At 55.9% G+C, this 23,536-nt stretch overlaps 2 protein-coding genes across 4 annotated transcripts in view; one reads left to right on the top strand and one right to left on the bottom strand.

Moving 5' to 3' along the window:
* The first annotated feature begins 143 nt into the window (after window positions 1-143).
* C22H1orf167 (chromosome 22 C1orf167 homolog) lies at window positions 144-21,800 on the top strand. The gene is given in 16 exon segments (XM_087445762.1): window positions 144-310; window positions 1,413-2,641; window positions 2,844-2,896; window positions 3,351-3,558; window positions 4,240-4,376; window positions 5,526-5,641; window positions 6,108-6,258; window positions 7,757-7,932; window positions 8,418-8,604; window positions 15,724-16,137; window positions 16,758-17,031; window positions 19,147-19,252; window positions 20,247-20,403; window positions 20,620-20,752; window positions 21,661-21,718; window positions 21,721-21,800. Coding segments are annotated over 16 exon segments (3,549 nt in total). The 5' UTR covers window positions 144-240.
* The window catches only part of MTHFR (methylenetetrahydrofolate reductase), a 16,125-nt gene continuing 12,399 nt past the window's right edge, over window positions 19,811-23,536 (bottom strand). For all 3 annotated transcript variants that reach the window (XM_087446813.1, XM_087446814.1, XM_087446815.1), the window contains one exon: window positions 19,811-23,395. In XM_087446813.1, coding sequence (XP_087302939.1) covers window positions 23,177-23,395 — 219 coding nt within the window. In that variant the 3' untranslated portion in view covers window positions 19,811-23,176. The remainder of the gene's footprint in view (window positions 23,396-23,536) is intronic.

The raw sequence follows: 23,536 nt of genomic DNA, 5'->3' as shown, positions 1-23,536 counted from the left end.
GCGGGCCCTGGAAGACACGAGAAAATTACAAGGGAAAGGGTGGTACAGGGGGCGGGGAGAGGGACCCCAAGGGGCGTGACCAGGACACCTGGAGCTGGGCCCTGGGGCAGCCAGGGGTGCTGGTGAGGGTGGGGGTGGGGATCTGTTCTCACCCTCCAGAGCCCATCCCATCAAACAGGCCAGACCGCTGGCTGTGGTGCAGACCAAGGACGCTGCCATCCTGGCTTTGCCCTGGACGCCATGGAGCTGAGACCTGACACCAGCCACAATGAGAATTTGCCCCTCAGGCCTGCAAGCCCCCTGAGGCCAGGCAAGGGGCTCAGTGGGTCTGAGTGGGAGGTGGCAGGAGCAGGGTGCCCTCTAGGTAGTGGCCCAGAGCTGCTTTCCCCTCAGGTCAGCCCAGGGCCCCGCTAATTCCAGAGATTAGCTGTGCAGAACCAGCCGGGCCTGGGCAAGGTCTTCCCAGGCTGGGGCCGAGGGAGGGTGGGGAAGTCAAGGAGTGAGGTCAGGAGGAGGAGGGGCTAGGAGTGGGCCTGGCCAGGGCCCCTGGCTGAGAAGGGGGCGGTGGGCTGGGGAACCTCCCTGCTCAGGGACCTGGGGCCTTGAGGAGGCCACAGAGCTGGTGCAGCCAAAAGTGGGAGCAGCCCAAGAACAAATTCAGATTCCCATTCACACGCCAGTTCTCTCTGTGTTCTAGCTGTGTGACCCTGGGGCAATTGCTTAACCTCTCTGAGCTTTAGTTCCTATCTACAAACTTTTATGGCCCACTCTACCCGCCAGGACCTCACCAGCCCCCAGGAGGCCTCGTCTCCCGAGCTGTGGAATGGCCTTGGGGGCTGGGGAGACCAGCAGAGAGGGAGGGGCTCTGAGCACCACCACCCCACCCCCCGCCCCGTCCCCTGAGCCTTTTGATATGTTGGGTCTTGCTTTCACCCCCAGCTGCTGCCCGCCATCACCTCTGTGCTCAGGCTGGAAATCAGGGGGTCACCCTGGACTCCTCTTTCCTCACCCCCTCTTTTCAGCCTCCACTTCCACAGCAGATCTGAATCTGCCTCCTTCTCTCTGCCTGCCCTGCCACCTCTGATCCCAGCCCTGTCATCTCTCACCTGGGACCCCCTCACCAGCCTAACTATCTCCCCGCTTCCTCTGCCCTCCTCTCAGCCCCTGCCCGGCCCTGCTCCATGCAGCCAGGCACCCGCTCAGACCACGTCACTGCTCTTGCTGAAGACCCCAGGCACTGCCCATCGGTCCACCCGGGAAGACAGAGCTAACAGAGACCCCTGAAGTTCAGGCTCCCTCCCACCTGGGGCCCTGTCCCTCCCGGTTCTGAGGCCTGCTGGGCCCCACCTATCCCACCTGAGCACTGACTACAGAATCCTCCCCCAGGGCATGACTGTCTCTCCTCTCTCTAGAGCCACGTGGACTCCTGAAGAGCCTGAGTGTCAGCCTGGGCAGTGGACATGGCAGGTGCCAGGCCAAGAGAGGAGGGCCTGTCGCCACACCCTCCCCAGGGGCAGTGCTTTGCCAGGACCCCTGCCGAGTCCAGACCAACCTGGCCAGCCCCGGCCCCGGCCTGGGCCTTGCTCTGAAGGACACGACTGGCCGGCTGATCAACTCAAGCTTCCGGCAGCAGAGCAACCTGCAGCCCCTGGCTGGGAGGCCCCACAGGAAAGCCCCAGAGTTTGCCGTCCAGCAGAGTAACCTGAGCATAAGGGAGACCAGCTTGGCCAAGTGTGGAAGTCATGCCAGCCCCCATCTCTGGTCGGAGCCTCAGGAAAGCTTCCGGCCCCACATGATGGCCCAGGGAAGCCCCCTACCCCGAGGACCACTGGCTCACCCACCCTCCAGCCTGAGGCAGTCCTGGTGGCTGGCCTCAGACACCCCCTGCCAGGGCTTCAGGCCATCTGCAGGCTGTGTCCTTCTCAGTGGTTGCACATGGCCAGGCCCCAGATCCTGGTGTGGCCTGGGGAGCTGGACCTCCAGGCTCACGGGGGAACCCCTCACCCTGAAGGACCTGGCTGTCCCTGTGCAGAGCCAGGCTCAGGCCCCATCCCAGGCTGCTGTCTGCCAGCTGTTGGCCTCCGTGCGGCGCCTGGAGTACAAGGCAGCCCGTCTCGGGTGCCGGGCATCCCAGGAACCCTCGGGCCCTTGCCGTGGCCGGGCACTCGCTGCTTGCCCCCAGCCCGGCCTGCCTGTTCTTGCTTCCCGGGATAAGAGGAAGAAATACCCTCGAGGTCTCAGGGAAACCGAGGATTCCCCAGAGACCCCAGGGGCCCAGGCTGATCTCTCAGACTCTCAGGCAAGCAGTAAGCCTGCATCGCTAGAGCCCACGTTGGGGATGCTGACTGGGGACGTCCTGGATCCTGAGCAGGGCGTCCTCCCTGCCCACCCCCTAGGACGGGGAGGGAACTGCTCCCCAGAGACTGCATTCAGCAGCGGGTGGAGGGGGGAGCCCCTGCTTCCTCGAGGGGCTGGCAGCAGAGGGGCCAGACTCTGCTCTTCAGCCTTCTCCCACGCAGCCTGGGGCGTCCTCCCTGGGCGGGAAGGAGGGGAGGGGGCCCCGAGGGAGCAGGTCAGCAGGAAGGAGGAGAGGACGGCTTCCAGTCCCCCAGACACGGCCCCGGCGAGGGGTGCCCGGCAGGTGAGGCCAGAGGAGTCTGGGAGCAAAGCTGGGGGGCTACAGGGGGCCCCACTGCCTCCTCCCAGGAATTCTCACTCCAAGCTGGTTGTCACTACGCTGTCACACCCCCTTCCCCAGAAAGGGAGGCCCTGGGCGGGCAGGCTCAGCAGAGCGCGTCCTGTCCTGCTTGCTTCCTGGCCTGAGAGCTGTGTCGCGTCCTTAGATTTCCAAGAACAAAGCCAGAAACATTGTGAGCCTGGAGCCTGAGAAAGCTGGGTGAGGCCGGGGGCTGTGGGGTGGGGGGCCATGTGCCTGGGGGAATGGAGATGAGGGCCCGATAGAGATAGGGCCCTGCTGGCAGATCCCCAGAGGATTTAAGGGGAGGGAATGTCCTTCACGCTGTCCCTGCTGGGGAATGAGGGGCCTCCTGGGCCCAAGGACAGGAACATGGGGACGGCTGCTGCTGGGAATCTTAAACTCCTAAGGCCGCCCTGTACTCTCAGCAGTCAATTGGGGCATGCTCCTGCCTAGGGGCTCTCTTGTCCGGGATTTCGAGGCTAGCCATCAGTAGAGGGGTGTCTTTCCAGTCTGCAGCTAGTCCTTCTGCTGCAGTGTGGAGCATCACTCCCGTCATTGCTGGAAAGGCAACATGGGTGGTGCCCAGCCCCCAGCTGCTCCCTGGGGCTGAGGGGCTGGGCCCACCCCCTGATCAGCCCTGGTCCCTCCCCAGCTGGCAGCTGCTGTCCAGATGTTTCAGAGCCTGGAGGGGCGTGGTGCGGAGGCGGCAGGCAGTGGCAGCGGCGCTGGCGCTGGGCCGCCAGCAGCTGTTGCGTAGGGGCCTGCGAGCGCTGCGGTCGGCACTGTGGCTCCGGGAGGCCCAGCTGGAGGTGGCGTGGGGACGACGCACACAGGCCCTGCTGGCCCGGAGCTTCCAAAAGGTCAGGGGCCTCCAGGTTGGGTCGTGCGTAGGTGACAACACACTGGTGTGTCTGGGGAGGAGGCTCTACTGGGGCCCAGGTTGTACCTCCTGAGTGCTTGGCAGTAGAGGGGATGGTTGTCAGCCCAGATGCCTGAACCAGCTCTGCCTGAGTTCAAATCCTGTCTCTGCCTTTTTTTTTTTTTTCACACTTTCTCGCTGTGGGACCTTGGACAAGTTACTTAACCTCTCTGTGCCTTAGTCTCTTCAGCTCTAAAATGGGATAATAATAGTACATACCTCTCAGGGTTATTGTGAGGTTAAATTAATAAATATAAAGAACTTAGAACCCTGCCTAGCACATAGCAAGCACTCTACCGTATAAATGGTTGCTATTTTTCACTAGTGGTTTGCCAACCAGGACTGGAAGGGCACTTCTGTGTTCTTTTCTCCTTGGGAAGAGGATGCTGTGGGAGGGCCCAGCTCCAGATTTTCTCTCCCAGGGAAAGCCCTGTCTCTTGGGCTCCAACTTTCCATTCATGCATTCATTCCAAAGAGGCAGGGTAGTCTAATGGTTAGGACCACAGGCTTTAGAGTCTGACAGAAATGTTTGACTCCTGTCCCTGCCCCTTCCTGGTGCCCCCTCTTGGGGCACATTCGAGGCTGCAGCCAACATCGCTTTTGCCCTTCTCTCTTGACCCAGTGGAGAAACCTGACTCAGCAGGAGAAACGGGGGCAGCCCCACGTCCAGGCTGGGCCAGGACCCCCACCCTCTGAGGGAGGCCAGGGCCGAGGTCCCTCGGGAAGGAAGCCAGCCGTGGACCCCGCCCCGAGAAGCAGGTAGTCTGGGACACCCCAGGTTGGTTGGTGTGGCCCGGGCAGTGCTGGTGGCTTCCCTCCTTGTCCCCCATATCCCCTCCCCCACAAGAGAATGAGGACGAAACCAGCAGATGTGGACAAAGATCTGTGCAAAAGGATGTCCATCACGGCATTATTTATACTCATAAAACCTTCAGAACAGTGTCAACGCCCAGCAGTGAGAGAGGAAATCGTGGTTTAACCATGAGATGGACATTTCACAACCATTCAATATCATGTCGATCAAGACTTTAAAAATTCCTCCCCACTCTTTTCTTCTTTATTTTTCATTTCAATATCTTTATTGGTGTTGTTTCTAATCATAACAGTAATGCATGCTTGATTTGAAAAACATTCAAAACAATGGGGAGTACTGTATATCAACTAACCTGGAAGTTCCCTGCCCATGGATCCCCCTTCCTGGAAGCAGTTTTATGGATATTTGCATAGAATTTCTAATGACAAGGAAAAATGGCTATGACAATGTTAAATGAAAAAAAAAGAACCATAAAAAACAGTATCCAAGGTATTTTTTCTATGAATGTAACACAGTACATAGAAAAAAGACCCGAAGGAAAAATGCTAAAGGGTGGCACAACAATGTGAATTACTTAACAACAGTGAATTACTAAACTGTTCACTTAAAAATGGTTATGATGGTGGATTTTATATTATGTGTATTTTACCACTATTAAAAATAAAAATAAATATTTCGTCCCCCACAAAATGCTAAAATGCGAATAGTGCTTCTCTCGGGAGCAGTGGAGTTAAAGCTGGTTATTTTCTGTTTCATTTCCTCCATTTTCCGTTACAGTGATGCATTGTTTTTGTGCTTATTTTCAAATTAAACAAATGTGTTTAAAATAATTTTTTAAATAATATTTATTTTAATACATGTGTGTTGTAAAAAATCCAAATACTGTTGAAGAGACTGAAGCAAAAGCAGATCCCCCTCCCCAGTCACTGATGTAATCAGGAATAAATGAACTGTCTGGAAGAGAACGGGGGTGGCTCAGCACACCTCTGCTCCTGCGGGCGGACGACACCTGCCTGGGGCTGGGGAGGACAGGGTGGGACAGTGTGCCCTCCCTCGGCCTGGGCATCGGTTTCTCTGAGCAACTTCTCTCTCAGCCCAGGAAGTCTGAGGGAAGAGGCAGGAGCCTGGTCAATTCCACTGCGTTCTGGGCTGAGACCAGACGGAGGAGACGGGGGCATCCAGATCCTGCAGGCTCTGCAACAACCGGCTGGTGAGATGTGGGGCGCTGGGAAAGCGGGGGAGACGGAGCCTGAGCCCCCACACTGGACAGGGCAGGGGGTCCTGAGTGAAGGAGTGTTTTTGAGCATCTACTCTGGCAACTGCCGGGACACATTCTCATTTGAGCCTCATGGTGACCTCGGCAAGGCGTTGTGCCCATTTTACTGATGAGGAACTGAGGCACAGAGACATTCATGACCAGCTCGAGGACACGCAGAATGAGAGGTGCACATCTTGCATTTGTGTGCCATTGACGCTGGTACAGGCCTGGCAGAAGCTTGAGTGTTAGAACTGGAAAGTCCGTTAACATCACTCACTCATGGGGAGACTGAGGCCCTGAGACAGGGAGCAACTGGCTGGAGGCCACACAGCCTGGGGTCCCAGGTGTCAGTGGACTCTCTCGGCCCTGATCCTCCCCTCTGCTCACTCTCTTCTCTCTCTCCTCCCTCCCTTTACAGTCTCCCTCCTGTGGCGCTATCAGAAGGAATGGGCCAGGCGGGAGAAGGGGCTCCAGGGAGAGGCCTCCCAGGCCACACAGAGGACTCAGAGGATGGGGAGGTGCTCTCCTGCTGCCCTGGGCACCCAGCCCCAGGGAGCCTGGCTCTGCAGGTGAGACAAGTGTGGGAGTGGGGACCCCCCCGCCCCGAGGCAGAGGGTGGGATGCAGCTGGGAGGTGCCCTTAAGTCAGCTCTTGATTCCTTCTAGTATTGAGAGACAACGATGAAAATAAGAAATGCAACAGCTGCCGTTCACTGAGAGCCTAAAACATGCTCGACAGCACCCCAGGGGCTGGGACTCGATTATGAGCAAAGCTTAGTGCCGGCCGTCACCGCCCTCATGGCACCCATGGCTGGGTGGGGGACAGGCAGGAAACCAGCAGTCACAAAGGGCGTGTGTGAATGTCCCCTGAGTGAACTGTTGTGAAGGGAAGGAACACAGATCTATAAGAGTTTTCTCTTTCCTCATTCATCACTTTGTATTCTGGGACATTTGTATCTTACACAAAAGTAGAGAAAATAGGATACTAAGCCCAGGTACCCATCATTCAGCTTCAAGAAAATCTCCTCCTGAGAAAACCTGTTTCCTCTGTACCCAACTACTTCCCCCTCTACGTTATTTTGAGGCAAATCCCACCCATCATACCATTTCATCTGTAAATATTTCTGTAGCATCTCTAAAGGATGAGGCCTATTTTAAACCACGTAACCACAATACCACGATCACACTTAAAAAATGAACAATAATTCCTTAAGACCAGCCAATAGCTGGTCAGCATTCAAATTTTCAAGTGTTTTATGAGCATATATTTTATTTGAATTGGGATCTGAATAAGCTCCACATGTTGTAAGTGGTTGCTGGGTCGTTAAAGTCTTACTAAGCCCTGGGCTGCCCTCCGTGTTTTTCCTTGCAATTTATCGGTTGAAGACACCAGGTTGCTGGTCTGGTAGAGTTTCCCGGGTCTGCATTTGCTGATTGCATCCCCCTGGGGTAGTTTTCTCTGAGGACTGTGAACAAAGGGAGCTGACCTCCACCAGGGTTCAGCGGAGATGTGAGGATGAACGGTTGACTAGCGGAGGGAGAGTGAACAAGAGAGCACCAGGCAGAGGGAACAGTATGTGAAAGGCCTGTGACAGGGGGACAGAGAAAACTCCAAGAACAGCGGTCAACTTGGCGCCATTAGTCGGGGGCGGGGGCCCCGGCGTGGTTTGAGATGAAGTTGGAAAGATGTGGGGGCGGGGCAGATCAGGCATGGCCCTGTAAGCTGTGGGGAGGAGTTGAAATTTTATCATAAGAGCAAGGGGGCTGCCTCTGGAGGATTCTGGCAGGGGAGTACAATGGTTTGATTTGAGATTTGAAACAAATCACTCTGGTTACCGAGTCGGAACTGACTGGAGGGGCCAAGAGTGCATGCGGGAGGCAGGGAGGAGGCTGCTGAGGCCATCCAGGCAGCCAGGGGTGATGGTTAGAGCAGCCCCATTTCACGGATGAGGAAGTCGAGGCTCAGAGAGGTGACGTGGCTTGCCCACGGAGTGTGCCTGGCAGGTGGCAGGCGGCTGTGGCTGCAGTCATTACCTTTGGCACTAACACTCTCTCTCGGCTCTCCCAGGTGCTTTGGGGCCTGGCAGCGGTTGGTGAAAAGAGGGGCCCGGTACCGTGACCACATGGCCAACCGCCGGGCAAGGACCCTGAGGACGTGCCTGCAGCAGTGGATGCAGATGAAGTGGCTCCGGGCCTCAGAAAGGGCGAAGGTGACTCAGCTGTCCCTCTGCTGGCAGAAGGCAGGTGAGTGAGTGGCGGGTGGAGGGGCTCGCTTTCCCTTCCACCCCAGCAGACAGTGTCACTTAAGCTGCTTCTGCAGTGGGCCCGGTTGAGGTTATGGGTTCTTGTGATGGAATTGGGAGCTTTCTCGGTGGTGCAGCCTGGCAGGCCTGGGAGGGCCCTGTGGGGGTCCCTGGAGAGGCAGGCCTTCATTGGGCACCATCCTCACCCCCATGGTGAGCTCTTCCAGGCTAGAGACTGTTCTGTCTCCCTCCAGGAAGGGATGGGCTCCCTGCTCTCGGGAAGCTCCTGGTCTGAGGGGGACACACAGCCCCTGCCCCCACCCCAAAACCTGACGGGGAAGATGGGATCTCTGAGGTGTCCTGGAGGGGAGGGTTTGGAGGCGGCGGGAGGGGGCAGTGCCCATGAAGGGAGAGGTCCTAGGAGGGGCTTGGGGCAGAGGGAGCTCACTGGGGACGTGGCTGACTTATCCCTTGATTGCTTCTCAGGGAACATGGCACTCTGCAGCTCAGCCCCTGGAGCGGCCACAGACCATGGCCTGGGGGTGGTGGCCCAGGCCCCGGGGCTGCCCCAGGAGCTAGGCCGGGGCTCCCTGCAGGACGCCTGCCCGAGGCTGGCCCTGCACCCTGCACTGCTGCTCTGGAGGACGCGGCTCTTCCAGCGCCAGAGGGCTGAGTAGGTGTCTACGAGCCTGTGGTCTGGGGTAGGGCCTGGGGGGCATGGAGTGGGTATGTGAGCAGTGCTCAGCACTGGGAGGAGTGTCCCATAGGGAATGGGCCATGTCCTGCTCCTCCCTGTGGCCCCAGTATGAGGCCTGGCACACTATGGTACCCAGTGGGTCCAGGGCTGGAGAGGTGGCCCAGGGACACTGAGACAGCGATTGAGCAGAGAGCCATGGGGTCCGTGGCACGGCCTGGGGCACAGACATGGCGTTCTACCAGGGTGGCTGGAACCTGATGGGGAAGTTGGTTTAATGCTGTCCTCCCCAGAATCCAGAACTGCCTCGTGCCCATCTCCAGCTCGGTGGGAGCCCCCTGGTGGCAGGAACCATGCCTGTCTCCCAGCACCCTGCAGGTGCCTGGCATGCCGTAGGCGTGGAATAGACACTGTGAAAGAACAGGTGGAGGAACCACGGAGCAGCACTCTCATCCTCCTGCCTCCATTTGCCTCCTTGTTCAGCTAGAGAAGCTGAGGCTCAGAGGCTCTAAATCCTGCTGTGAGTCAGGAGCAAGAAGGGCCCTGTAGTGAGACCTTCTCGGTGCTGCTTTTCCTCAAGATGGTCATTGCTGGGGTTCAGAGCCCAGGCTGATGGTTGTGGGTGAGGTGGGTAGTGAGGGTCAGGAGGGGCCAGGTTCCCTGACGGGATGTCAGGAGGAACTTAAGCCAGCAGTTGCAGGGTTTAGAATTCTATCTACAGCCAACATCATACTTAACAGTGAAAAGCTGAAAGCCATCCCTCTGAGAACAGGCACAAGACAAGGGTGCCCACTCTCACCACTCCCATTCAACATAGTACTGGAGGTTTTGGCCAGAGCAATTAGGCAAGAAAAAGAAATAAAAGGTATCCAAATTGGAAAGGAAGAAGTGAAACTCTTGCTGTTTGCAGACGACGTGATTCTATATATAGAAAACACTAAAGAATCCACCAGAAAACTGTTAGAAATAATCAACAACTACAGCAAAGTTGCAGGGTACAAAATCAACTTACAAAAATCATTTGCATTTCTACACACTGATAACGAACTAGCAGAAAGAGAAGTCAAGAGTACAATCCCATTTACGATCACAACAAAAAGAATAAAATATCTAGGAATAAATTTAACCAAGGAGGTAAAAGACCTATACACTGAAAACTATAAGACATTATTGAAAGAAATCAATGATGACATGAAGAAATGGAAAGATATTCCATGCACATGGATTGGAAGAATAAACATAGTTAAAATGTCCATATTACCTAAAGCAATCTACAGATTCAATGCAATCCCAATCAGAATCCCAATGATATTCTTCACAGAAATAGAACAAAGAATACTAAAATTTATATGGAACAACAAAAGACCCCGAATAGCCAAAGAAATCCTGAGGAAAAAAACAAAGCTGGAGGCATCACAATCCCTGACTTCACAATATACTACAAAGCTACAGTAATCAAAACAGCATGATACTGGCACAAAAACAGACACATAGATCAATGGAACAGAATTGAAATCCCAGAAATAAAACCACACATTTATGGACAGCTAATCTTTGACAAAGGAGCCAAAAACATACAATGGAGAAAGGCTAGTCTCTTCAATAAATGGTGTTGGGAAAACTGGACAGCCACTTGCAAAAGAATGAAGGTAGACCATTATCTTACACCATACACAAGAATTAACTCAAAATGGATTCAAGACTTGAATGTAAGACCTGAAACCATAAAACTCCTAGATGAAAACATAGGCAGTACACTCTTTGACATTAGTCTTAGCAGCATCTTTTCAAATGCCACGTCCACTCAGGCATGGGAAACAAAAGAAAAAATAAATGGGACTACATCAGACTAAAAAGCTTCTGCAAGGCAAAGGAAACCATCAACAAAATGAAAAGACAACCCACCAACTGGGAGAAAATATTTGCAAATCATATATCTGACAAGGAGTTAATTTCCAAAATATATGAAGAACTCATACAACTCAACAAAAAAACAAAAAACCCAATCAAAAAATGGGCAGAGGATATGAACAGACATTTTTCCAAGGAGGATATACAGATGGCCAACAAGCACATGAAAAGATATTCAATATCACTAATTATTTAGGGAAATGCAAATCAGAACTTTGACCTATCAGTATGGCTATAATTACCAAGACAAAAAATAACAAATGTTGGAGAGGATGTGGAGAAAAGGGAACTCTTATACACTACGGGTGGGAATGCAAACTGGTGCAGCCACTATGGAAGACAGTATGGAGATTGCTCAAAAAATTAAAAATAGAAATACCTTATGATCCAGCTATCCCACTACTGGGTGTTTATCCAAAGAACACGAAATTAACAATACAAAGAGATTTATGCACCCCTATGTTCATTGCAACATTACTCAAAATAATCAAGATATGGAAGCAACCGAAGTGCCCATCAACTGATGAATGGATAAAGAAGATGTGGTATATATACGATGGAATACTACTTAGCCATAAAAAAGACAAAATCGTCCCATTTGCAACAACATGGATGGACCTTGAGAGTATTATGTTAAGTGAAATAAGCCAGACAGAGAAAGACAAACACTGCATGATTTCACTCATATGTGGAAGATAAACAAACACATGGATAAAGAGAATAGACTAGTGATTACCAGAGGGGAAGCAGGTGGGGGGTGAGTGAAAGGAGTAAAGGGGCGCATATGTATGGTGACAGATAAAAACTAAACTATGAGTGATGAGCACAATGCAGTCTCTACAGAAACTGATATATAATAATGTACACCTGAAATTTCACAATGTTATAAACCAATATGACCTCAATAAAATAATTTAAAAAAAAAAGAATTCTGTCCTTCAAAGTCACACACCTGGCATCCATCATCCCCATATCTACTTGGTCCACTTGGACATCAGTCTCTTTTAATGCACCCCTGGAACTCCAGGGAAACTCAGTTCACCATGATCCTTCAGAATGTAGCCCTTCCTACCCCCATCCATCCTCTGGCCATTGGGCATCAGGGCACAGTTGACATCTCCCTGCAATGTGTCTGGGGCTGCCCTGTGGCCTGAGATTGAGTGTTTGGATCCCTGGTCTGCTGCTGTTTGGAGTTTGGGGAAATGACCTTCTGCCAGGCCTCAGTTTCCCTATCTATAACTGAGCATGGGCAGAGTGCTGATGTGGTTACTATACATGTGGGCTCTTGAGTCTCAGGTCCTTGGGCCTGGAGGCCGGCTCCACCGCTCATCAGCTGCGTGGACCCCACCCACCTGGGGAGTGTGGTGGGGATCAGCCACGTGATGCAGGGAGAGCGGTGATATGGGCCTTTCCTGCTCACGAGAGTTACCCGGAAGCTTAGGAAAAGTCGGGAAGCCCAGGCTGCACCCAGACTATTAAATCAGAGTCCCTGGGGGTGGGACCCCGGTGGCATTGGTATTTCTTAGAGCCCCAGTGATCTCAGCCGGTTTGGGAGGCCGTGGTGCAGAGCTCTAGCCCAGTGTTGGGCATGTGGTGGCACCTTCCAGCTCTGTTCTTTCACAGGGGCCCGGCTGGGGGAAGCCCCTGCTTGGCAGCACGCCCAGCCAGGGGTGAGGCTGGGGCCCGGGGACTCACCTGCCCCCTCCTGTAGCTCCTTCCTCCAGGGCATGAGGCGGCGCATGCTGCGGCGCATCCTGAGGAGGTGGCGCTGGAGGGCCTGGGGTCCAGGTACCCCATCAGGCAGCTCCAGGACTACTTGGGCCCCGGAACTGCTGGGGGGCATCCCGGGAGGGGAGGCCTCGCTGGGCTGCAGCACGCCCCGCAGCTCACTGGAGAAGGTGAGTGGAGGGGATGGGAGGGGCTAGGGCAGGTAGGGGGCAGGTCGGGGGAGAGGGTGGGGACAGGACAGGGCCAGGGGACCCAGGCCTCCACACCTCCTTTCCCAGGCGTCCAGGGCCCCCGCCCCCCTGGAGAGCCTCCAGGTGAGCTTTCTGCTGGCAGCTGGGCGGCGGCAGCAGGGGCGGTGCCTTCTGTTCTGGCATGCGCGGGCCCAGCAGTCCCGGGGCGCAGCGAGCTGGCACCAGAGCACCCTTCAGAGGCGGTAGGGGCCCCTCCCCAGGACGGGTAGGCCGTGCTGCCCACCACTCTGTGGATTTTCTGTTTCCTAGCAGCCCCTTTCCCCTTGATCCTTGACCTTCACAGCAGCATCCCCTTGGGGTCTGCATCCCAGAGGACTCCCCTCTCACACCCCAGTCGTGGCCCCCAGACTCAGATCCTCTCAACTCCTCCTGCCCTCCTACCCTGCCCTGCTGGGAGGTGTGGGCACGCACTCAGCAGGGTAATCGTTTCTCTCAGAGATTTCACAGCTGTTGTTCATTCATTTATTCCTTCATGGCACAATGCTTAAGAGTCAGTCTGCCTAGGTTCTAATCCCAGCTTTGCCTCTCACTGGCTGTGTGATCTTGGGCAAGTTGCTTAACCTCTCTGTGCCTCCGTCTCCCCACTTGCATGGGGGTAATAATAGTATTCACTCCAATGGGAATCAGCGAGGAAGGGGCCGTGCACCCCTAGCACAGTGCTGGCACATAGCACTCAGTTCACAGCAATGTTTGTCACTAGCGGCTGAGCACAGCACTTGGCATTGGGGGTCTGGCGTCCCATCTTACCCCCACCACCAGTCATGGTGACCCTCGGAGTAGCATTTGGGCCCTCCAGCCCCCAGCAGCCCACTCCCCTCATGATGGAAATGGAGAATAGTCACCCTAAGCCCCTCTCTGCTGCTGAGGGGAGGGGAGGGCTGGGCTGGCCCCAGGTGGCAGTGACCATCCTCAGAGTGGACACTCCCCTTCCCAGCATCCTCCTTGGCTGGAGCCACTGGGCAACAGCCCAAGGGGCCCAGAGAGAGCTGGCTGCCCGCTGGGCCTGGGGTCAGAGCTGCAGGGCCGTGCTGAGCCTGTGGCGGCGGCGGCTGGTGCAGCAGCAGGATGCGGAGTGGTGGGCCCAGGAGCGGGGCCGGAGACGGGTGCGAGATACCCTGCACCACTGGCACTCCTGCTGGCAGAGTGAGTCAGGAACTGGGACGGGGCACCGAGGGTGAGGGAAGGGCCAGGGTCCATCAGGGAGATCCAGGATTCCGTGTCCCCTAGCACAGAGTCCAGCGATGGGACCTCCCTCAGGGCACAGCGGGACTGGCGTGGCAGAGCAGAGCGTGGGGTCGTGGACACTGTAGTCATGGGTTCACATTCCCGCTCTTCCACTCCCTGGCTGTGTGGACTTAAAACAAGCTACTTAACCTCTCTGAGTCTCAGCTTGCTCATCTGTAAAATGGGGATAACAGTGGTACCCACCTCCTAGGGAGATTGTGGGGATCCTACAAGACTATCCCCGCAATGTGCTTGGCTCAGAACCCAGCTCCCAGTAGGTGTTACCATCATCATCACCTTCTTCTTCCTCATCATCCTCACCTGGCCTTCAGAGTCACGGGTCTGAGCACAGAGTCATGGTGTCCTCAGAGCCCAGCACAGGAGGCGCGGATCACTGGGGGCCATTTTAGAGGCGTCCCCCTACACCAATATACATCCTATCAATGGGCTGGTAGGTGGGGACTTGGTTGTTCTGGAAAGTTCATGTCCTATCCGCTGGGACAGCTGCTTCTCCAGCCCAATTGCCTAGTTACCCAGGAATGCTGGCCCAATGTTGCCAGACCTTCTAGTTTTTAAAGAAAAGCTGGAAGTCTAGATTTTCACATGAATTTTCCTAATTCCTAAACATCATCAAATTTTTAAAAACCAAAAAACTGTGAGTTGGCCTGGTCACCAGTAGGGCAGCTGTAACCGCAGTATTTTAACCCAGACAGTTAGGGTGGGCTCCTCTGTTCCCACCTGGGCAGAGGGCAAAGGGCTGGCTGAGCAGCGGCCCACAGTCACCCCAGGCCCAGGGGTGAGGCCAGATGAGCACCCAGGCACTTCAGCATCTCTGACCACAGGGCAGCAGTTCCTGCATGAAAAGTACCAGAGGTGGGTGCAGGTCCACCTCCAGGGCCTGCGGAGGGCCACGTTCTGGCGCTGGCAGCAGGCGGCAGCTCGTCGGAGACGCATGGTGGCCGGGCCAGAGCAGCACCTACTGCAGAGGTGGGTGGGCCTGGGGGTGGGAAGGTGAGGGTCATCCACCCCCGGAGAAGCAGGGAGAGAGCCCAGGGGATGGGAAGCTGAGTTGCCTCTGCAGCTCTAGGGGCATTCCAGGCTGGAGGCCTGGGCCTTGGGAAACAGGGGTCACGAAGGGAGACCCCAGCCTGGAGCCGTAGAGCCATGACCACCAACCTTCCATTATCCGCTGGCTTTGGGAGGTGGGGGATGGGAAGCCCCTCACCCACCTGATGCCCTGACAAGCCCAGGTCTCCACCTCCAGCCCAGGTCAGTCCTTTGGTTTCAGGGGATACAATTAAGATGAAGGAAATCAACTCCTCAAGCAGCTGCCATAACATGTGTGTTCCAATACCACGTGTTGTCTGAGGAGTCATAGCACAGGGGAATTCTACTGTACACAGGGGCCAGAAAAGAGACTGAAATCTTAATGTAAATAGAGATGTTCTAGTTAAACATGTATATAGTTCCTTAATGCATATTTAAAAGCAGAGGGGACAGACGATACTTCCTCCCACCCTTCAGTTACAAATTCACAGATTTTCAGTGTCCCCACAGGGGCAGTGAACCGTTGACCGCAGAGTGGCTGACTTTTGCACTTTCCCATCTGACGGGGGTTGACATTTTCTTGGCCCCTCAGGGAGTGGGGGACCATGTTCTCCTCACCGACCTCCTGCCCCAGAGTGGGCTTGTGAGGGGAGCAGGGCGTGCTGTCCCCCTGGCAGAGCTGGGACTTGAACCCCCACCCTCCGGGGGCAGCATCTGCCCTGTGAGCCAGCGTGTGTGTGTGCCGAGGTTCCCAGATGACAGCCAGCACTGTCACCTGTTACACACCGGTCCACACATATTTAAGGCACAGGGTTGTGTATGCAAAACCGTGTATAACCTGTGACACTTTGTGGGGGATTCGCGGGTGTAATTTTGAATAAACGTGACTCTTGACTCTGAGAGCCAGCTGGGCCCCTCCTCTGCCCCTGTTTTGCAGCCACTTCCAGGCCTGGTGTGGAGGTGTGAGAGACACGGGTGCGCTCCGGGCCAAGCATCGAGCCTTCCAGGATGGCCTGAGGAGAAGGGCACTGGGGGCGGCATTTGTCACATGGCAGGAGGCCCGAGTGGCCGCAGCCCGGGCACGGGAGCAGCACGTGGCCCGGGCCTCCATCGTCCACTGGAGAAGCAGCGCGCAGCAAGGCCGGGCAGCCAGGCAGCTGAGGGGGGCCCAGGCCCAGCAGGCCTTCACAGCATGGCGAGTGGCCCTGGGCCAGCGTCGTGAGGCCCGACAGCAGGCAGAAGAGCGAGCTCGGGCCCAGGCCCGGGCGGCCCTGTGTTGGACGCTGTGGGTGCGGGAGTCCCGCCTACACTGGGTCAGCCGAACCCACACTGCCAGGAAGCTGAGCGCCAGGTGGGTGCCCATGGCCTGGGGGCGGCCCGCACTGTGCTTCCAGCTAGGCTTTGAGCTTATTTTGGGTGGGAGTAGAGGATATTTGGTGCTCCGCTCAGAGGGCTGGGCTCAGGAGGCTGGGGTGAAAGAGAGAGGCGGTCCTGGTCCCTGCAGTTCATCCTGGGGTCAGATCCCACCTCTGCTCTTTCCAGCTGTGTGACCCCTCTTTGGGCACGTTTCTAATTTTAAAGGTCAAAGGAACATAACAGGCCTGCCTTGTGCGGTGGCCCCAGGGATTAGAGAGAATGCGAGCAAGCACTCACCCTGGGCCAGACACACGGCAGGTTCTCCATAAACCGGGCTTCCTGTGAGGGAAGGGGAGGCAGAGTGTAGCAGGCAAGACTGCCCTCTCTCTGTCCCCTGAACAGGACGCTTGTCCCTGTGATATTCTGCTGCGCTCTGTGCCCATTTTAACCTGGTTTCCCCAGAAGAGGGATGGCGAGAGGAGGAACACAGGCCGGGGGCTTTGCCCGGGGTCCCCTTCCCTCAGGGCCCTGGCCAGGGCTGGGAGGCCTCCCTACGGGGCTGCCATAGGGTCCTGGCCCTGATGGCCTGGGTGTGGGTTCCTCCCTCTCCCCCAGGGTCCTAGAGGCCTGTGCACAGTCAGCGGCCGGGGGCCTTGTCCAGAGAGCCGCCATCACCCAGTTCCAGCAGGCTGGGCCCAGGCACCTCCTGCAGACCCACTGGGCCCAGTGGCGGACAGCACTGCTCACAGTGCGGCTGGAACCTGGGGCCAAGGTCCAGGAGGCCAGCATGGCCCGCCCCAGGCCCAGGGCCGACCTCAGGCACTGCCCCAGGCTGGCCAGCAGAGGGCGCCTCCTGGTGCTGATGGATGCCTCGGCCCCGCGGAAGCAGGTGAGGCAGGGCCAGGTGGGGCGGGAGGCCCAAAACTGACCTGAGGGCCGGTGACCTCAGAATCAGCCTGTTTCAGCCCATGGTGGCAAGCATGGCTGGATGCTTCTCCAGGGGCCCGGCGGCCTTGTGGACACCACCCCTACCCCGTTCTCGGACAGCTTCCTGGCTCTGGAGGACAGCCAACTCCGAGTCTGTCAGCAAACAGTTCCTAAGCACCTACTCGGTGCCAGCCCAGTGCAGGTCTCTGCAAAGACCAATGCCAGGGTCACAGTCTGTTAGGGAGATGGGCACCTGAACTCATTACATGTCATGCTGCAGTCTGGGATCCAGATAGGTACACAGGGACAGTAGCAAATTTTTGCTGTTATTTTTTCTCTTATCGGAAAGATGAAACATGCTCATTTCAGAAAATATAAATGAAAAAAGCTTTCTTTTATGTGTGTGTGTGTGTGTGTGTGTGAGGAAGATCAGCCCTGAGCTAACACCTATGCCAATCCTCCTCTTTTTGCTGAGGAAGACTGGCCCTGGGCTAACATCTGTGCCCATCTTTCTCTACTTTATATGGGACGCCGCCTCAGCATGGCCTGACAAGCGGTGCATCGGTGCGCGCCCGGGATCAGAACCCGGGCCGCCAGCAGCAGAGCACACGCACTTAACGGCTATGCCACGGGGCTGGCCCTGAAAAAAAGCTTTCTTTCATAACTCTCTCTACCCAAAGATAACTGCCAGCCCCTCTCCAGACGAGATGTAGTTAGTTCTGACACCAGCAAATGGTGACGAGAGCTTGATGGCCCAGCAGGAGGGACGAGGCCACAGTGAAAGCCAGGCTCAAGAAGTGACACTGCACAGCAGTCTAGGGACATGTTATAGCAGAACACACAGCCCCAGAGTTACTGGCAGGCCACTTAATGTTCCTCAAGATGTACTGGCATCAGCAAGAATCCTGTTTCAGAATGCCAGGAAGTATATAATAGCCTCTAGAAAGATTCTAAGGAAAAAGATTGAAGTGTTTTTTTAAATGGAATTGAAAGACTGAATTTGGTTACTTGCAGAATGCACATCTTCACATACATGAGGCTATGGCAACAGCAGATTTTGGGGTTTTAGAGTATTTTCTTTCCTTTTTTTGTGTGTGTGTGTGTGTGTGTGAGATCAGCCCTGTGCTAACATCTGCCAATCCTCCTCTTTTTTTTGCTGAGGAAGACTGGCCCTGGGCTAACATCCGTGCCCATCTTCCTCCACTTTATATGGGACGCCGCCACAGCATGGCCTGACAAGTGGTACGTCAGTGTGCGCCCGGGATCCGAACCGGCGAACCCCGGGCCATCGCAGCGGAGCACGTGCACTAAACCGCTTGCGCCACCGGGCCGGCCCCTAGAGTATTTTATTTCTGCATCTGTATTACAAGACAATTTTATTTGCAGAGTATGTTTATAAACACTTTCATTCCATGCCTGTTAGCAAGGGCAGGCAGGGATCCCATTTACTGATGGAGAAACTGAAAAAGAAACCAAAAGCCAATGTTGGGAATGGTAGCTGGGGTGCTGAATTCCAGGCCCCTCCTTTCTACCACACAAACACACGTGCCCAGGCAGCCCTCATCTGAGGATGCGAGCAGGTATTATGCCATCTCATGGTGGCAGAGTCCCTTAGAGCCCCTGGTCTGTATAGAGTTGCAGCTGGGGGCTCCAGCTATGGAGACGACCACTCCCAAAAGGCGGGGCCTCAGGCAAGTGATCTAGCATTGTAAAGCTTAAGTGGGGAGGGTAATACCCGCCTCACAGGCTGTCCCTGGCACAAGTAAGCTCTCACCGAGAGGTAGCTAGTATTGGTCCACCCCTCTGCTTGAAGCTCCAGCCACATGGAAGGATGGGAGAAGAGACAGTGGTGGGTACTGATGGCCATATTGCTCTTGGGCACCTTTTCTGTCTCCTCTGGGAGCTCGGGGCTCAAGAGAAAACGTGGGACAACGTGAACCGTCCCACTTGTGCACGCACAGGTAGAAGGCCCCACTACCAGTCAGGGGCAGGACAGGAAAGGAAGCCTGCCAGGTCACCTGGGCCCAGGAGTCCAAACCCATTTGGTTCAGGTTTTCCTCTCCGGCTTTTTCCTCAGGCCCGCAGCTGCAGGCCACAGGCCACAGGGCCCATGCTGTCTGGCCCAACCCAGCACCACAACCTCAGTGGACAGAGGAAGTGGAGAGAAGCAGCCTGGGCTCAGAGTAAGGAGACCTGCCCCTGGGGCCGGACTTGTGAAGTGCCGGGGTAAGCCAGTCACCAGCCCTCAAGGGAATGGGAATCAGCTTCGAGCTCCTTGGCAAATCTGTCTTATGACTTTACAGTAGTCTCCTCTTATCTGAGGTTTCACTTTCTGAGGGTCAGAAAATATTAAATGGAAAGTTCCGGAAATAATTCCTAAGTTTTAAATTGTGTGCTACTCTGAGTATCATGAAATCTTGTGTAGTCCCGCTCCATACCCCTGGGATGTGAATCATCCCTTTGTCCCAAGTCCCCACTGTATACACTACTAGCCCATTAGTCCCTTAGCTGTCTTGGGTATCAGATCAGATCGCAGGGCTTGTGTTCAAGTAATCTTTATGTTACTAATGGCCCCCAAAACACAAGAGTGGTAATGCTGGCAATTCAGAAATGCCAAAGAGAAGCTGTAAAGTGCTTCCTCTAAGTGAAAAGGTGAAAGTTCTTGATTTAATAAAGAAAGAAAAAAATGGTATGCTGAGGTTGCTAAGATCTACAGAAAGAATGAATCTTCTGTGAAAATGTGAAGAAAGAAAATGAAATTCGTGCTAGTTTTGCTGTCACATCTCAAGTATGTACACACACAAAAAAACATATTATATACAGCGTAGAGGGTTCAGTACTATCCGCAGCTTCAGGCATCCACTGGGGGTCTTGGAACGTATCCCCCTCAGATGAGGGGGGACTACTGTACTGCGTTTCCCCCTCCCATTTCTTCTTCTGGAATATTTCAGCCATTGTGAGAAAACAAGTGTTTTCTCCTGGCCTGTTATTTCTCTTTGGGCGGCAGCCCAGCGCTGCTGGAGGGTTGGGCAGATGTGGTGGAAGTGGGGGGCACAATGCTTAACACCTTTTGAGGTTCACCCCTCTTCACTGCCCTCCACTTCTAGGAGCAGACTAAGGGAGAGTTTGCCCTCCTGCAAGGATGTGTTAACCTCTTCTGACACAACTCCTTTCCAGGCGACAGAGAGCCTCCCCTCTACCACGCCTTCCAGCTCTGGCTGCAGTGGCCTGGACACAGCAGCTGGGCCCAGGGCCAGCTCCCTACAGGACCCGGAGAGGACCGCAGCTCTGAGACCGGCGCCCCAAAGGGCAAAGGCGAGGCCGATGAGAGGCGGTGGGGGTGAGCAGCTGCATGCGTGTGGAGTGGAGGCAGGGACCAGGGGCTTGGCTGAGCCACGGCGAGAGCTGGGCCCTCTCTGGACAGTGCTGGTTCCAGCAGGATCCTGGAGGAGCAGGGCCACGCCCATGGCTCTGCCCTTTTTCCTGGCCATGCAGGAGTCATGATGCTCTTGGCCTTCAGGACACACACCAGGGCCTCTCCCCCCAGGAGGAAATACCTGCAACGCTGGCACCTTGAGGCACTGCTTCGCCGGCTCCAGGGTACCCAGCAGGCCAGGCACCTGGCAGTGACGTGGCAGCGTTGGGTAGATGCTCAGGGGGCAAAGCGGCTGGCTCGGACACTGGTGAGTGGGGGCAGCCCCTCCCCATCCTCGTGCTTATCTCCCATCTCAACCATAACCCCTAGAAACAAAGTCTCACAAAGTATGGTCTTTGGACGACCAAACCTGAACCCTTGGGGAACAGGCCCAGGAATCTGCATTTTTAATGCACCTCAGATGATACCTGCTTTGTCACATCCCTTTCATCCTGGTGCCACAGAGCTGCAGGCGGGAGAGGCAGCAGAGGGGCTGGGGCTGCCAGAGGCAACAGCGGGCCCAGCTCAGGGCCCTCTCATCAACTGTCCCCATAGCTCAGGCAGTGGCATCTGAGATGGGCCTGGCGAACGTGGCGGAGGCAGGTCCTGCGGCTGCGGGTGGCTCAGCGATTACAGCAACAAGACGACAGCTGGGTCCTTTCCCAGGTACTGGGGGGGCAGCCCCCACCTCCCAGTAAGCTCTTCCAAAACTAGTGCCACACCTGGACATTTCTGAGCTGCACGCTCCCTGCTCACCACCCTCAGGGCCCCTTCATTTTCAGGGAAGGGGTCAGTTCAGTTAGAGAAAACAGCTTGGACTCTAGAGCCCTTGATTTAATTGGTGGCCCCGTGCTCAGCAAGTCCTACCCCATCACTCAAGTTTGGGAACAAGGCTTGGCCTGTGGCACATCTGCTGCCCACGCTGGCCGGTGTAGGGTGTGGGTCCCTGAGTGCCCCCTCACTCACTTATGTGCTTCGCTCTGAGCATAGCTTCCCAGATCAGGAGTCAGGTCTATTCTGAGCCCTGCATTTGGCCTGACGCTGCCTGCCGGGAGTGGAGGGAGGTGCCTCCTATTCCCCCGGGGACAGAAAGAGCTGGGCACAGGTGTTAGCCCAGCACTTAGAGCACAGACCCAGGAGGGAGCCAGATTGCCTCCCCCCCGCCTCTGATTCCAGGCCTTTGAGAAGTGGCACCAGTGCTTGGTAGCCAGGGGCCCAAGGAGAGGAGACAGCAGCAGCCTGAGACCCCTGAGCAAGCTGGCCATCAGGAGCCCTGGGAGCAGGCTGGAAGCTGCCAGGGCCCCCGTGTGTGCTAGACCTGGGGCAGAGCAGGGGCCCAGCTGCAGCTGTGACTGTTCCCGTGGAAAGAAAAACAGAAACTGAGCCCAGCCTTCCCAGGGAAGCAACCGTGCCCCACCCACCAGGGGAGGGGGAGTGGAGGCTATCAGGCCCCAGGGGCGCTCATCCTAGGAGCTCCCAAGGACAATAAAACGCCCTCCTTAGTCCTGGCTGCTTCTCTTGCTCAGTCTCTCCTAAAGCTGCCCCGCTGCCCCTCCAGGCTGGCCCCTCGGCCCCAGCCCGCCCGTCTGGGAAGGAAGTGAAGAGAACTTGCCCACGACGCTGCTGCCTCCTGTCATCAGGCTGCTCTTTGGACATCCACCACGGCCCCCTCCACTGAGCCAGCAAAGACCAGCAGGCAGGGACCAGCCTACGTGCATCCGCCAGTCACCGCCCCTAGGCAGGAGCCTTGAGGGCTGACTCCTGGGGAGCAAGGCCAGGCAGACAGCTCTGGGACGGGGTGCACAGAGGAAGGGAGCAGCTGGCAGGAGGGGGTCCCACCTAAAACATAAGCCAGGAAGAAGCCCTGCTCGGGAGAGCCCATCTTTGCCCTTGACGGTAAGGGACAGGGTATTTCTTCATGGCCAGGGGAAAAAGGGCAAACAGGGAAGGCCAAGGGCTCCACCAAGCACAAGGCTTCAGACGCCTCTAACCCTTGGGAGGCGCGCCTCTCCAGCCTCCAGGACGCAGAGATGACGGTTTCAAGCAGCAGCACTGCAGAAAGGTGAAACCCAGCTGAGCTCAGGTAGAAGGGGGCAAGAAATGCATTATTAGGTTTCAGCCCAAGGCCTGTCCGGGGGCTGGTACCTCGGCAGGGCAGGAGGTAGGCAGTGCAGTGGTCTGCCCCTCAGTCACAAGTAACTAGTGCCCAGCTGCCAATGTCTAGGAGGCAGAAGGGTGCAGCACCTTCGCTTCGCCATGTCCCCCCGGAAAACCACCGTGCCTGCTGCCTGTGTTCACTCTGCCCGTCCTCCACAGGTCCTAAGTGCAAGGTCACTGCAGTCCCAGGCAGGCTCCCAGGGGCTGCCCTGGTGCCAGGGCTCATCCAACAGCTGGTCTCCCCTCTCAGGGAGGATGCTGCTCCGCCCACCGTGCTCCTCTGCAGGACGGAGGTGCTCCCCACAAAAGAGCACAAGTCCTGGCTGAGCAGGGAACACAGGGCTCCGCGTGGGGCTGACTCAGGTCCAGCCAGAGCCCAGAAGCCTCACACCAGTCTAGCTGCCATCATCATGTGGGGAAGTGGAGGCCAGGGCTTGGGGAGAAATGAAGGAGAACAGGGGTCCCCAGGAGAACCAGGACTGGGGAGGAGGGAGGTGGGACATAGCAGCCTCAAATTAAGGATGTTGGTGCAGAGTCACGGAGCCTCCATCTCCCTCTCATTCGGGATGGGCCTGTTGAGAAGCTCAAATGTGTCTTCCACCACCTGCCACAGGCAGTTGTCCAGCGGAAACTCATTGTCCACCAGGTTGACCAGGAAGTAGTTGTCGTGGATGTACTGGATGATCATGCGTGACGGGGACTCCTCGTCATACAGCTTGCCCCACTGCTCGATCCACAGGGCGAAGGCCTCATCCTGCACATGCACACACACAGGCACACATGCACCAGCGCACGCGCATGCGCGCGCACACACACACACGCAAGGTTAACAGAGCTGCCCTCGGGTCAGGACTCCGTGCTCCATGCTCCATGCCCCAAGGGCCTCTGCCGTTGC

This window comes from Ceratotherium simum, chromosome 22 (genome assembly GCF_057802395.1).
Source record: "Ceratotherium simum simum isolate JZ-2026a chromosome 22, ASM5780239v1, whole genome shotgun sequence".
NCBI lineage: Eukaryota > Metazoa > Chordata > Mammalia > Perissodactyla > Rhinocerotidae > Ceratotherium > Ceratotherium simum.
Note: the sequence above shows the minus strand (reverse complement) of the source record. Positions and strands in the feature narration are given on the sequence as shown.